The 13,723-nt window shown below is 42.3% G+C and overlaps 1 protein-coding gene across 1 annotated transcript; it reads left to right on the forward strand.

Moving 5' to 3' along the window:
* The first annotated feature begins 1,816 nt into the window (after positions 1 to 1,816).
* LOC110521749 (GDP-L-fucose synthase) lies at positions 1,817 to 13,122 on the forward strand. The gene is made up of 10 exons (XM_021599583.2): positions 1,817 to 1,974; positions 7,065 to 7,225; positions 7,368 to 7,482; positions 7,813 to 7,941; positions 8,030 to 8,103; positions 9,504 to 9,637; positions 10,206 to 10,337; positions 10,444 to 10,523; positions 10,683 to 10,782; positions 10,998 to 13,122. Exons 2-10 carry the CDS (start codon positions 7,065 to 7,067, stop codon positions 11,051 to 11,053), a joined length of 981 nt encoding a protein of 326 aa, XP_021455258.1. The 5' UTR covers positions 1,817 to 1,974; the 3' UTR covers positions 11,054 to 13,122.
* Positions 13,123 to 13,723: the final 601 nt, after the last annotated feature.

Raw genomic sequence — 13,723 nt, forward strand, 5'->3', positions numbered from 1 at the left:
CTTTCATGACTGGATCAAATTATGCCATCAGTTCAACCTCTGAGGAAATTTCCATTTGATGGAAAGTACAGTGTTTGTGTGTGTCCCCTTAGTGCCAGATTTCTAATTGCCAGAGACTGCACAATAGCTGTCAGACATGTCAACACCTCTCTTCATCTTATCCTCTCAGCCTCCATAAGTGTCTGCAGCAGTAGCCGAAGAGGCTGTTGTTTCTTTCAGAATACACCAACCAACTACAATATGGAAACTTAAAACTTTGCAAAAGGATAATTATCTATTTTGTTTATGTTATGCAGGGATGCACACATAAACACGTGTGTGTGTACCCACACACACACACACACACACACACACACACACACACACACACACGTGCGCACAAACATACCTGAAGAATCCTGCTGGGGAGAAGTGGAAGCAAATGGGTCTTCATCCTCATCCTCAGGCTCAGACAACGTTTGTGAAGACACCTGTGTGGCTGAGGGTGCTCCAAAATATTTCAGAAGTGCCCCTGAATTTGCATTGAAATATAGTATGTGTCTGAAACTCTAAATTGTTGCACAATTAAATATACATGTCATTATGCATAATTTATCAAATTTTCAGAACAGAACAGGAATCAAATTAACCATACAACCACCTTGGCTAATTCTAGGCATAAGTCACCCCAAAAGACTCAATATATCACATAATATACAAAATATCAGCATAATATAGACAGACGTCTTTTAAGTTAACCTACAGCATTGGAAATTCTCCTTACTGAGCTCAGGACCTGCAGGCTACACACATTGTCATGATGAAACTGTGTTAAATTATATCCACTGTTATGGAAGCTAGTCGGACAGAAAACGGTATATTGTCACTCGATGTGTAATAGCATAGCAACATAGGCGAACAAACATACGTGTTATACTAGCATATTTCATTAAATGCATAATATTATACTCATAAAGACATGGCATAGCTGCGTACCTTTATCTTTTGCTAATTTCTCCTCTTCTTCTTTCTTCTTTTTCCTAAACTGGGAACCTGATGGCTTTAGACCTTTTCCTGGCCCTTTGTGTTGATTTGGCACTCGAGCATCAACACATTACTCAACCCCCCAACACACCTTGGTGGTGTGCAGACTGCTTTTATAGTATTCTGAACCATTTCCCACAAACCAGAAAAAAATGCAACAACATGTCTGTGAAACTATATATTCACAGTATTATGAATGAATTGTTGTTTATTTGGTAGCATTTCGTAGTGTGACTGTTTTGACTAATTGCATTAGAAAGTTAAAAGTTAGAAGTGCACTATTTGATAGATTCCCCCGCTCCCCCTACCTCGGGCTTCCAGTGGGGAGACCTGAGATCAACCTGCCCCCGCCCCCCTCCCCATCTCATACTTCTGAGTGGGAGACTTTCACATGCAGTAGCCTGCCTGGCTCACAATCTAGAATCAGGGTGCCAACTCCGACAAGGTTAATTGACCCACAGTCCCACACGGTGACATGATATCATTGACGTGACGTGCAAATGAGCGATAGAAAACTGATATTTATTCAAGCAGGGTAGCCTAGTGGTTAGAGTGGTGGACTAGTAACCGGAAGGTTGCAAATTCATACCCTCAAGCTGACAAGGTACAAATCTGTCATTCTGCCCCTGAACAGGCAGTTAACCCACTGTTCCTAGGCTGTCATTGAAAATAAGAATTTGTTCTTAACTGACTTGCCTAGTTAAATAAAGGTAAAATAAATAAATAAAAATATGAGAGTTGTACTCCAGTCTAGTAGGTGGCGGTAATACAACATATAACAGATTCCAACATCCTTTAAACCTCATCGAAGAAGAAGAAGAAGAAGAAGAAGAAGAAGAACCACGTCCTTCGTTGAGACTGGCAGAGGGTTGACTGTTCAGAATCACAATCCCATTTAATAGAAGCATCTAACTTCATAGCTAGGAGAAGAATCAAGCTCTGGAGTAACTGGTAAGTAAAACACGTTTTTTGTAACTGTAGCTAGCTAGCAGTAATACTTGTAGTTTCGATTACAAAGGTTGCTATGTAAAATTAACATTTGATTGCGTTTCCTTCGAAAGCTGTTCGTGTCTAGCTAACTATGTTAAATGATGTATATTATTATATGTTAAAAAGATGTATACTATGTTAGCTAGCTAAGCATTCTCTTGCTGACACACCAGACCGTAACATTGGTTCAGTTCAACCCACTCAAAAAACGTTATAGCTAGATAACATTTTCTCTTAAATTGCGAAGGTTAGCTAACTATAACATGATGTTCCTCCATGGGCCATGCTATACAGAATCCTTGGGACGTCCTAGCCCAATACTGGACTAAAGGACACTCACTACACGTTCTGTTTAAAGGGCTAATAGAGCCCCACAGTTGAGGTGTCATAATCCCCATAAAACCCAGCTGTCAAACAGGGAAATGGTATCAATCGAAATAGTTTTTTCCACCATTCATTTTTTTCATAGGGTATTTTAGAGACACTTAGCTATACTGAACAAAAATATCAGCGCAAATGGAAAGTGTCCTGAGCTGTTTCATGAGCTGAAATAAAAGATTCCAGAAATGTTCCATACGCTCAAAAAGCTTATTTCTCAATGTTTTGCACAAATGTGTTTACATCCCTGTTAGTGAGCATTTCTCCTTTGCCAAGATAATCCATCCACCTGACCGGTGTGGTATATCAAGAAGCTGATTGAACAGCACGATCATTATACAGGTGCCCCTTGTGCTTGGGACAATAAAATGCCATTCTAAAATGTGCAGTTTTGTTACACAACACAATGCCACAGATGTCTCAAGTTTTGAGTGAGTGTGCAATTGGCATTCTGACCAGGAAAGTCCACCAGAACTTTTGCCAGAAAATTAAAGGTTAAAATCTTTACCATAAGCTGCCTCCAACATTGTTTCAGAGAATTTGACAGTACGTTCAACCAGCCTCACACCTGCTGACAGTGTGTATGGAGTAGTGCTGGGTGATATGGCCAAAATATAATATTTCTGTATTCTTCTATTTTTTTTTTAAATGGTATTTTATGTTTTTAAATAATAAAAGTTCAAAATATATTTTGAGTAGTGTGTAACTCTAGGGTGGCAACACATTCTAAGTGATTGCAATGGGTCTTAATCCATTCTGATTGTTTTTGGTTGAATTGAACAGTATAAAACAATTTTCAGCATTTGATCAATTTCTGCATTTCCTGCACTCATTTGAGATCATTTCCACACTGCAGCGTAGGGCTGAACGATATGGGCAAACAATAACCATATGTTGCGATTTGACTTACGATCTAGAGCAAAACACTTGGGTGAACAGTTGGAATCATGTAAATATAATGATTTAAATTCTATTCCCTGACACCCAAAAGTACTCGTTACAGTTTGTATTATGTAACCACTCCCTCTTCAAATCAGGTTTGATTGGATAAAGCTGTTCCAAAATGGTCTTGAAGGCTTCTCTTTGTCCGTCCAATGTAGAACACCTTCCACTGTGGACACTCCAATATGTAGTGTGGTTTTGCAGTTAATTAAATGCTTGACTTGATACTCCATTTTAGAAGCTGTGTCAACAAAATACTTTATCTGTGCAATCAATGGTTGCACTGATTGATTTGAAATGCCTCACTTTATTTGCCACATGAGCCGTATACAACAAGTGTGGACTTGACTGTGAAATGCTTACTTACAAGCCTATACTTACAAGACAAAAATGTTATTATTGAGGGTCCATTCAGTCAGTGAGACAATGAATTCTGTGGGAGGCATCCGTCTCAGGCCGGGTTCTCAAGAAACGGTGCATAGCTGCCAAACCCTGTTCATGCTCAGTGGTGGTGTATAGAGACTCCACATCCAAGGTGACTAAAAAGGAAGCTGTACCTATATTGTTAAATCCCTTGATTTTGTTCAATACATCTGTGGTATTTTGAAGATAGGCTGGGAGTGACAGCAGAAAAGGCTTAATAAAGTAATCAATGTACTTAGAGATGGGTTCTGTCAGACTTTCATTACCACTAATGACTGGTCTGCCTGGGGGGGATTTCAAGATTCTTGTGGACTTTTGGAAGATAAGAATGAAGCCATATGCGGGCTGCCATTGAAAATACATTTGAACTCATTGTCTGAAATGTAGCCATTCTCCTTTCTGTGAGGAGCCCTTTCAATTCAGTTTTTAGGTCCTTTGTATGGTTGAATGTAAGAGATTGGTAGAATTCATCGTTGTCTAATTGACCGTAGTGGATTTTCCATTAAGAAGCCAACTGAAAACTGCATCGTCATCAACGTTGTTGCTTGTGCTACATTGACCATGCAGACTGAAAGCAAGTGTCTCGTGGTCGAGCAACAGAGAATGCGCTCCTTGAGTGACAGAGGGCGGGGCTAGGTTTGCTTGGAGAGGAAACTATTTTTTTAAATTGCCGTTACACACGGTGTATCGCATTTAAAAAAACAACATTCAAGTACAGTTATAGAAGGTAAAGTTAACTCAAACCGGTCCATGCCTCAATACCGGTATATCGTAAAATACGGTATACCGCCAAGCCCTAGTATGGAGTTGTGTGGGCGAGCGGTTTGCTGATGTCAACGTTGTGAACAGAGTTCCGCATGGTTGCGGTGGGGTTATGGTATGGACGGGCATAAGCTACGGACAAAAAACCCAATTGCATTTTATCGATGGCAATTTGAATGCACAGAGATACCGCGACGAGATCCTGAGGCCCATTGTCGTGCCATTCATCTGCCCCCATCACCTCATGTTTCAGCCTAATAATGCACGGCTCCATGTCGCACGAATTGTACACAATTCCTGGAAGTCTGACCATGTCCCAGTTCTTCCATGGCCTGCATACTCATCAGAAATGTCACCTGTTGAGCATGTTTGGGATGCTCTGGATCGACGCGTACAACAGCGTGTTACAGTTCCCGCCAATATTCAGCAACTTCTCACAGCCATTGAAGAAGAGTGGGACAACATCCCACAGGCCATAATCAACAGCATGATGTGGCAAATGGTGGTCACACGAGATAGACTGGCTTCCTCATCCACACCCCTACTTTTATTTTATTAAGGTACTGTATATGTGACCAACTGATGCATATCTGTATTCCCAGCTGTGAAATCCATAGATTAGGGCCTAATTTATTTATTTCAATTGAATGATATCCTTATGAACTCAAAGTATTTAGAAATTGTTAAATGCTGTGTTTACAGTATACATAACATGAAATGTATATTAGGCCAGCTGTTGATTTTGGAAAATTTTCTTTTGAAATGACATCCTTGAAGTTACATCCTCTACCTCTTCCTGTGAAAAGCCTAGGTTAATACCCTATATTCAATCTAGTTCAAATCTACCCAGATCTATATAAAATACTGTTGTGTACTCTATTGCTGTCATTGTCAAGCTAAACATGACAATGAGTGACAGGGAGTTGTCATAGCACAAACAGACTGGCACTCAGGCTAGTAAAAAAATAGACTAGTAGTGTTTTAGTCCACTCCCTCTTGGATTCTTTCTTGGTTACTAAAGGAATTTAATCTTTCAAAATGCTTTTCAAAATGCTGGGACAATGCCTCATTGTGTCTCACTACGTGTCCCAGAACCTGTAAGTGTAGGCGTATGTATCACACACCCACCCTTTTGACAAACTGTAGATTTGTCAAAGGGATATTTTTTTTTCTTTACTGTGTGTAGCCTCGTCCCCGGGCTTGACAGAAAGAAAGAGACGGCTGTTGGAGGAGATTAGTCTTTTAGTAACTCTAAAAGCTATGACATCAACTGGAGGTGTACCTGTGTATGTATTTCAAGGCCAACTTCAAACTCAATGCCTCTTTACTTGACATCATGGAAAAATCTAAATAAACACACGTTCATCTGTACAAACAATTGTACACAAGTATAAACACCATGGGACCACGTAGCCGTCATACCGCTTAGGAAGGAGACTCGTTGTGTCTCCTAGAGATGAACATACTTTGGTGCGAAAAGTGCAAATCAATCCCAGAACAACAGCAATGGACCTTGTGAAGATGCTGGAGGAAACGTGTACAAAAGTATCTATATCCACAGTAAAATGAGTCCTATATCGACATAACCTGAAAGGCCGCTCAGCAAGGAAGAAGCCACTGCTACAGAAACACCATAAAAAAGCCAGAATACAGTTTGCAACTGCACATGGGGACAAAGATCGTACTTTTTGGAGAAATGTCCTCTGGTCTGATGAAACAAAAATGGAACTGTTTGGCCATAATGACCATTGTTATGTTTGGAGGAAAAAGGGGGATGCTTGCAAGCCAAAGAACACCATCCCAACCGTGAAGCACGGGGGTGGCAGACTCATGTTGTTGGGGGTGCTTCACAAATAGATGGCTTATGAGGGAGGAAAATTATGTGGGTATATTGAAGCAACATCTCAAGACATCAGGAAGTTAAAGCTTGGTTGCAAATGGGTCTTCCAAATGGACAATGACCCCAAGCATACTTCCAAAGTTGTGGCAAAATGGCTTAAGGACCACAGTCAAGGTATTGGAGAGGCCATCACAAAGCCCTGACCTCAATCCTATGGAAAATGTGTGGGCAGAACTGAAAAGGCGTGTGCGAGCGAGGAGGCCTACAAACCTGACTCAGTTACACCAGCTCTGTCCTGAGGAATGGGCCACAATTCACCCAACTTATTGTGGAAGGCTTCCTGAAACATTTGACCCAAGTTAAACAATTTAAAGGCAATGCTACCAAATACTAATTGAGTGTATGTAAAAGTCTGACCCACTGGGAATGTGATGAAATAAATCCTTCTCTCTACTATCTACTATCTTGACATTTCACTTTCTTAAAATATAGTGGTGATCCTAACTGACCTAAGACAGGGAATTTTTACTATGATTAAATGTCAGGAATTGTAAAAAACTGAGTTTAAATGTATTCGGCTAAGGTGAATGTAAACTTCTGACTTCAACTGTAGATTACCTTGAACTTCACCGATCTACATGTAAGCAAATCACTGTTCTCTCTCCTGCTCCCCTCCCCTCATTTCTCTGTGTGTGTGCGTGCGCAGATGGGAGATCGTAAAGTGGATCAAAATGGTCCTATGCGGGTGTTGGTGACTGGGGGAACTGGTCTGGTGGGCAGGGCCATAGAACATGTGGTCAAAGAAGAGGGAGGGGCCAGGGAGGGAGAGGAGTGGATCTTCCTCTCGTCTAAGGACGCAAACCTCATGTGAGAGCTACACACACACACACACCTGACCCAACATTCCCTCGCCTGCCTCAGTCCTTGCTCTGGGTGGCTTTGTCGCCCAGCCTCTGAGTTCCTGTGTCTTTGAAAAGTCAAGCTAACTCGTGTGTGTGTGCTCCCTCAGGGACATGGGTGAGACACGGGCTGTGTTTCAGAAGCACCAGCCCACCCACATCATCCACCTGGCAGCCATGGTGGGAGGGCTCTTCAAGAACATGAGGGCCAACCTAGACTTCTGGGTAAGTGGTTCAGGAGTTGTGATGAAACGGGCTGCATCCCGATTCTCCACACTGTTCCCGAAGTGTGCACTTGCACAATTTTCTCACATTACGTTTACAATGGTGGAAACTTTTACCAGTCCTATGTCTTAAAATCCATGATGAGGAGTGTGCAAGTTGACACATCTCTATCGGCACCCTAATCACTAACTATAGGCCCTGGTCAGAAGTAGTAGACTACAGTATATCGTGAATAGGGTGCCAATGGGGACTCAAACTTATCCATCCATGTGTGATTTTGATCATGTTTATTTACCAATGTGTTCATCCATCCATATCCATGGTCTCCAGAGGAACAATATCTACATCAATGACAACGTTCTTCAGGCAGCACACGAGGTAGACGCTGTCAGGGTGGTCTCTTGTCTCTCCACCTGCATCTTCCCTGACAAGACTACCTACCCCATTGACGAGACCATGGTAACGGCGCGCGTGCGTGTGTGTGTGTGTGTGTGTGTGTGTGTGTTGTAGACATGATGGTAGTTGACTCTCTCATCTTTTTTTCCAGATCCACAACGGCCCTCCTCATGAGTCTAACTATGGTTACGCCTACGCTAAGAGAATGATCGATGTCCACAATAGGTGTGTGCTTGTTTTATTTAAAGTTTCTCCGGTACTTTTGTGTACTTTTTAGCCAGTTATGAAACTAGCGGTCACGAGACAAAAGTGGTCCCCAACATGTGCATAATATGCCACATATATGCAGATATGTGCACCACGTCATTGCGATTTCTCTCGCTCTGCTGTTTGCATCTTCCTAGCTGTCACTCAAATGGCAAGGGGCTAAAGCTGATTGGCTGGAACTCGAATTGCAAGGGAGCTGGCCCACAGTAAAACAAATTGGGGGAAATGACTCAGCACAGCTCCCAGAAAACAGTCGCTTTCAAACTAGGGATGTCGTGGCTAATTGAGGTAAGACAGTAATTCTGCTCATAGATTATGCATGTGTAAACTACACATTAATGCATCCAGCCCAAAGCGGGAGGTTTAAAAAAATACTTAGTAGTCGCCAAAGTTCCGGAGCATGTCTTTAACCTTTATTACAAGGGAGACCAGAAGGGTATACTACGTTTTGAAGCTAGATCTACTCACGGTTTTCTAAAGCTAGCCAGCTTCAGTTACCTTCGTGTTCCAGCTCTGGCTTCATCTGTACTACGACCATGGATATTGCTTGTCCTGCTAAAGCTAGCAGGCATGTAACTGCGTGCATGTCGCACGTGGCTAGTCGAACGCTGATCTCTTCGTTGGGATAATGCTGAAACATCAATCGAAGAGTTATCTTGCAAATTTAGCAGGCTATGGTGCGAAATTAGGCTTGATGAAGTGCCGTCTTCATTTTATTACTTAATGCCGATTTTTGATCTTATCAATGTTAGTTCTGAAGGATTCGTTGCCATAAAAATTTACCTGGCTAATTTCAGTGGTACCGGGTAAAAATGTACCTGGCTAATTTCAGTGGTACCGGGTAAAAATGTACCTGGCTAATTTCAGTGGTACCGGGTAAAAATGTACCTGGCTAATTTCAGTGTTATCGGTTATCCCGCGTTAAACTCCTAACTCCTCAAACCAAGTGCGTAGTATGGCCAAAAGTATGTGGACCCCCCTTCAAATTGAATTAGACTATTTCAGCCACACTCATTGCTGACCGGAGTATAAAATCGTGCACGTAGCCTTGCAATCTCCATACACTTTGGCAGTAGAATGCACCGTACTGAAGAGCTCAGTGCCTTTTCAACATGGCGCTTTCATAGGATGCCACCTTTCCAACAAGTCAGTTCATCATGTTTCTGCCCTGCTAGAGCTGCCCTGGTCAACTGTAAGTGCTGTTATTGTGAAATGGAAACGTCTAGGAGCACGTCTATGTGGTGGCAACATAAGCTCTCAGAACGGGACTGCCGAGTGCAAAGGGGGGACCAACTTAATTTTCATGCCCATGATTTTGGACGGGCAGGTGTCCAAATACGTGTGTGTGTGTGTTGCAGGGCGTATCACCAGAAGCATGGGCGGTGCTACACAGCAGTGATACCAACAAATGTGTTTGGTCCTCATGATAACTTCAACATTGAGGATGGACATGTACTACCAGGTCTCATACACAAAGCCTACATTGCTCAAAGTAAGATAACAACTACACAACACCTACTAATAGCTATAACGATATCTATTTCTTTATTCTCCAGCCAACTGTAGCCTGCTATCTTTTTGGGGTCTGTATACTGCAATTCGGTTTATAGCTCTGAATGTATACAAAAGTGTATAACATTTATTAACTGTATAAAACCTTTACAGTATACCTCCCTACATCTAATCTCTGTTAATCCAGATTTGCAGAACTTGGTCAGTTGCGTGATTAACTCTGTGTTCATAGTGTTAGAAATTCTTAGTTCTGCCAAAAACGACGTCCCCGCCCTCACGAAAGGAAGCTCTCAGCCAAATAAGCTCTTTTCTGATCCGTGTGGGCACATGCCCGAAGCACTCGAGGCAAAGCAGTTTTAGCACCACCTTCGCCCAGTCCTAATACGTCCAATTAGCCAGTGAGGAAATAATTTAAAAATAACTGAACTAATGCTGCTCGGCTCTCACACGTCCCATTCATCCCTGGTTGATTCTCCCTGTCTACACGCAGAATCTGCCCACGGGAAATTATATTTCTTCTAACAAGCCTTTACTCATCCGTGTGTTAGAGGAGGGCAGTCCTTTGGTGGTGTGGGGCTCAGGAACTCCCAGAAGGCAGTTCATCTACTCATTGGACCTGGCGCGTCTCTTCCTCTGGGTGCTGAGAGAGTACCATGAGGTGGACCCCATTATATTGTCTGGTGAGCCTTGCGCTTGCACGCACACGCACGCACGCATAAACACACACATTAAACAAAATATTATTTTCAGGATTCAGTGTTGTCTCCCTCTCACTTTGTATTTTAGTTGGTGAGGAGGATGAGGTGTCCATCAAGGAGGCAGCCGAGGCCGTCGTCGAGGCGCTGGGGTTCAAAGGTCAAGTGACTGTATCCTTTCACCTGGCTGCATGGCCAGATTACAGCGCTAACACACACCACACTCCCTCTCTCTTGTACTCATTCTCTCACTATCACACACGCACAACCTGCCAGTAGTAGTGGCAGTGGTACCCGTGTGTGTTTGATTCCCTAATTCATGACCTCCAGTATGACACTACCAAATCGGACGGTCAGTTCAAGAAGACTGCCAGCAACGCCAAGCTGCTGCAGCACCACCCCAACTTCACCTTTACCCCCTTCAAACAAGGTACCTACTTCTCTAACCCCGGCAATTAGAAAAAAAACAAAAGTAGATTGGGCTGATTTTAAAACATTATTTTTATTTGCACATTGAACCATGTTGCACACCGTAGTTCAAAAATTCTTGTTCTAAAACAATGTATCTGTATTCAGCCATCTTTTTATTAACGTTCGCAATTGCTGATTCTCCTTTTTGTTCTTCCCTCTTCCCTCTTGTCGCAGCCTTGAAGCAGACGTGTGATTGGTTCGTGGCCAATTACGACAACGCCCGCAAGTGAATATTCCTTCAATATGATTGAGTCGTGGGTAACTGCATACATGGAGTGTGTCTGACAGTGGGAGGATCAACAGAAGCCGGTGTATAGAAAGCGAATCCGCTAATTGGGCAGATTTGTTGCCACTCAGATTGGGCTGCACGACGAGTTGATTGTTGACAACTGTAGCATTTTAGCTAACCCTTTTCCTAACCTACCACCAGGGTTGGGTAGGTTACATTCTAAATGTAATGTACCTGTCCAAAATTGTAATCAATGTGAGTGTGTTGCTATGGGTTATAGTAGTAAGAGCCAAATTCAATATTTTATCCCCCCCCCAAAAAGTGGTGATACCTACAGGGGTCTTACAATTCTAAATCAAATAGCTAAATAATCCATGGTATGACCGTCTTAAAACAATTCCATATGTTAGTTTAGTAAAATCCCCCCCTGATGTTCCATCGCTGTTGATCTACTCACTTCTTTTGAAACTCCCACTACTCAGTCACACTTAAAGTATGTAGTTACCTATACTTGATCTGATTGGCTGTCAAGCAACAGTCCCAGGAAGGCAGGAGCAGGAAGAGGTCATGGGGAGTCAAATCTTCAGGAGCTGAAGGTTCTAGAACTGAAGAATGTACTAATCAGACCTCGCATGAAGAACGTTATCTGTCATTACATTGTCTTGTCAGATTGATGTTGGCTCGTGCTGGAGTGAGTGGAATTGGACAGTGTAGCTTGTAGTGTCTGAGTTGATCTCTCAGTATTGTGGAATAATTATAATGTTAAATGTAGGTGGCGGCGTGCACATTACATTTGTGCGAATGACAATTCATTTAGAGAACATGTCGCTGAAATTCCTTGAAGAATGTGAAGTTTGGGCTTGTCTGAACGTTCTGTCTAAACCACTTTGGATGAGTCCCAAACTGCATCATATTCCCAATATAGTACACTACTTTGGACCCAGAGCCCTATAGCACTATGTAGGGAATAGGGTACCATTTGGGACGCATCCTATTAAATTATGTCTGGAGTGACCAGATGGACTCCACTGTCTCGTCTCCCCTGTCCCCCTCGCTATAATCATGCCTACACCATAGGAATAGAATTGTCCAAAAATAAACCACAATACGAAGGCTCTGGTGAATTCTGTTCTACAGAGTGGGCTGTTCACACTACTCACAATTTGTCTACTGTATCATCTGATGCATGTTGGGTTTATATTTTTGTTCTATATACAACCATTTCAAAGATTTTACTGAGTTGGTTCATATAAGGAAATCAGTCAATTGAAATCTGTACATTAGGTCCTAATCTATGGCTTTCACATGACTGGGAATACAGATACAGATTAAAAATGGGCCTCAGGATCTCGTCACAGTATCTCTGTGTATTCAAATTGCCATAGATAAAATGCAATTGTGTTGTCCATAGCTTATGCCTGCCCTCACCATAACCCCACTGCCACCTTCTGACACTCCGTTGACATCAGCAAACCACTCGCCCGCAGGACTCCATATACGTGGTCTGCGGTTGTGAGGCTGGTTGGACATACTGACAAATTCTCTAAAACAACGTTCGTGGCAGCTTATGGTAGAGAAATTAACTTTCAATTATTTGGCAACAGCTCTGGTGGACATTCCTGCAGTCAGCATGCCATGTGCACGCTCCCTCAACTTGAGACATCTGTGGCATTGTGGTGTGACAACTGCACATTTGATTGGCCATATGTCTCCAGCACAAGGTACACCTGTGTAATGAACATGCTGTTTAATCGGCTTCTTGTTTTGCCACACCTGTCAGGTGGAAGGATTGTCTTGGCCAAGAAAAATGCCCACTAACGGATGTAAACAAATGTATGCACCAGATTTTAGCGAAAAGCTTTTTGTGCGTATGGAACATTTCTGGGATCTTTTATTTCAACTCATGAAACATGGGACCAACACTTTACATGTGTTTATTTGTCCAGTGTAGAATACTAGGTGGTTTGAGAGGTTCTTTTATATCTATCTTTACAAAAAACTAATTGTTTTAAAGGGTGCAGTATGTATATTGGTGGCAGGCTGAGAATAAATCAAGAATGTTTATTTTAACCACTGTCTGGATGTCATTGTACAACTACTTTCGGCCTTGCCTTGGTGCAGAACAGTGAAGCAGTGTTGTGGCTCCTGGGTGAAGTGGGGGAAATTCACCCCAGGCCAGGCAAACTTCATTCTACACCATGTGGGGTGAGGTAAGGCATGTGGAACACCTGTCTGGTTGATCAGTGGTGTATAGATTTAAATTCTTAGCTAAATCTGTTGCAATACATCATTTCAGTGCTCTGAGACCTATATTTTTGTTGTACAGTGTCCCCATGAACTTAAAAAATACTTGGGAGTGACCTACCAGGGGTGAATTTTCCAACTTGCTAACGTGTAGAACAATGGTCCTGAGTTTCTGACTCATTTATCAGAATGAGCCAATATGAATCTCTACATAAATAATTGACATTCATTTCAACATGAAGGTTCCCAGTTTCTGATGGCATGTGAATGTGGCATAATTTCAAGTTGGATTAATAATGGATTCTAGAGCCGGTTTCCCAGACACAGATTAAGGCTAGTCTTGGACTAATGGCAAACACAATTTAGAATCTCCATTAGAGGTCGACTGCTTATGATTTTTCAATGCCAATACCGATTTATTGGAGGA

Source organism: Oncorhynchus mykiss, chromosome 30 (assembly GCF_013265735.2).
Source record: "Oncorhynchus mykiss isolate Arlee chromosome 30, USDA_OmykA_1.1, whole genome shotgun sequence".
NCBI lineage: Eukaryota > Metazoa > Chordata > Actinopteri > Salmoniformes > Salmonidae > Oncorhynchus > Oncorhynchus mykiss.

What these genes read in the sequence shown, in the direction of transcription:
- LOC110521749 (XM_021599583.2), top strand. Translation starts at nt 7,065, where the DNA reads ATGGGAGATCGTAAAGTGGATCAAAATGGTCCTATGCGGGTGTTGGTG. An exon ending in TCTAAGGACGCAAACCTCAT is followed by an intron (nt 7,226 to 7,367) that starts GTGAGAGCTACA and finishes GTGCTCCCTCAG; the next exon opens with GGACATGGGTGAGACACGGG. An exon ending in CTTTACCCCCTTCAAACAAG is followed by an intron (nt 10,783 to 10,997) that starts GTACCTACTTCT and finishes CTCTTGTCGCAG; the next exon opens with CCTTGAAGCAGACGTGTGAT.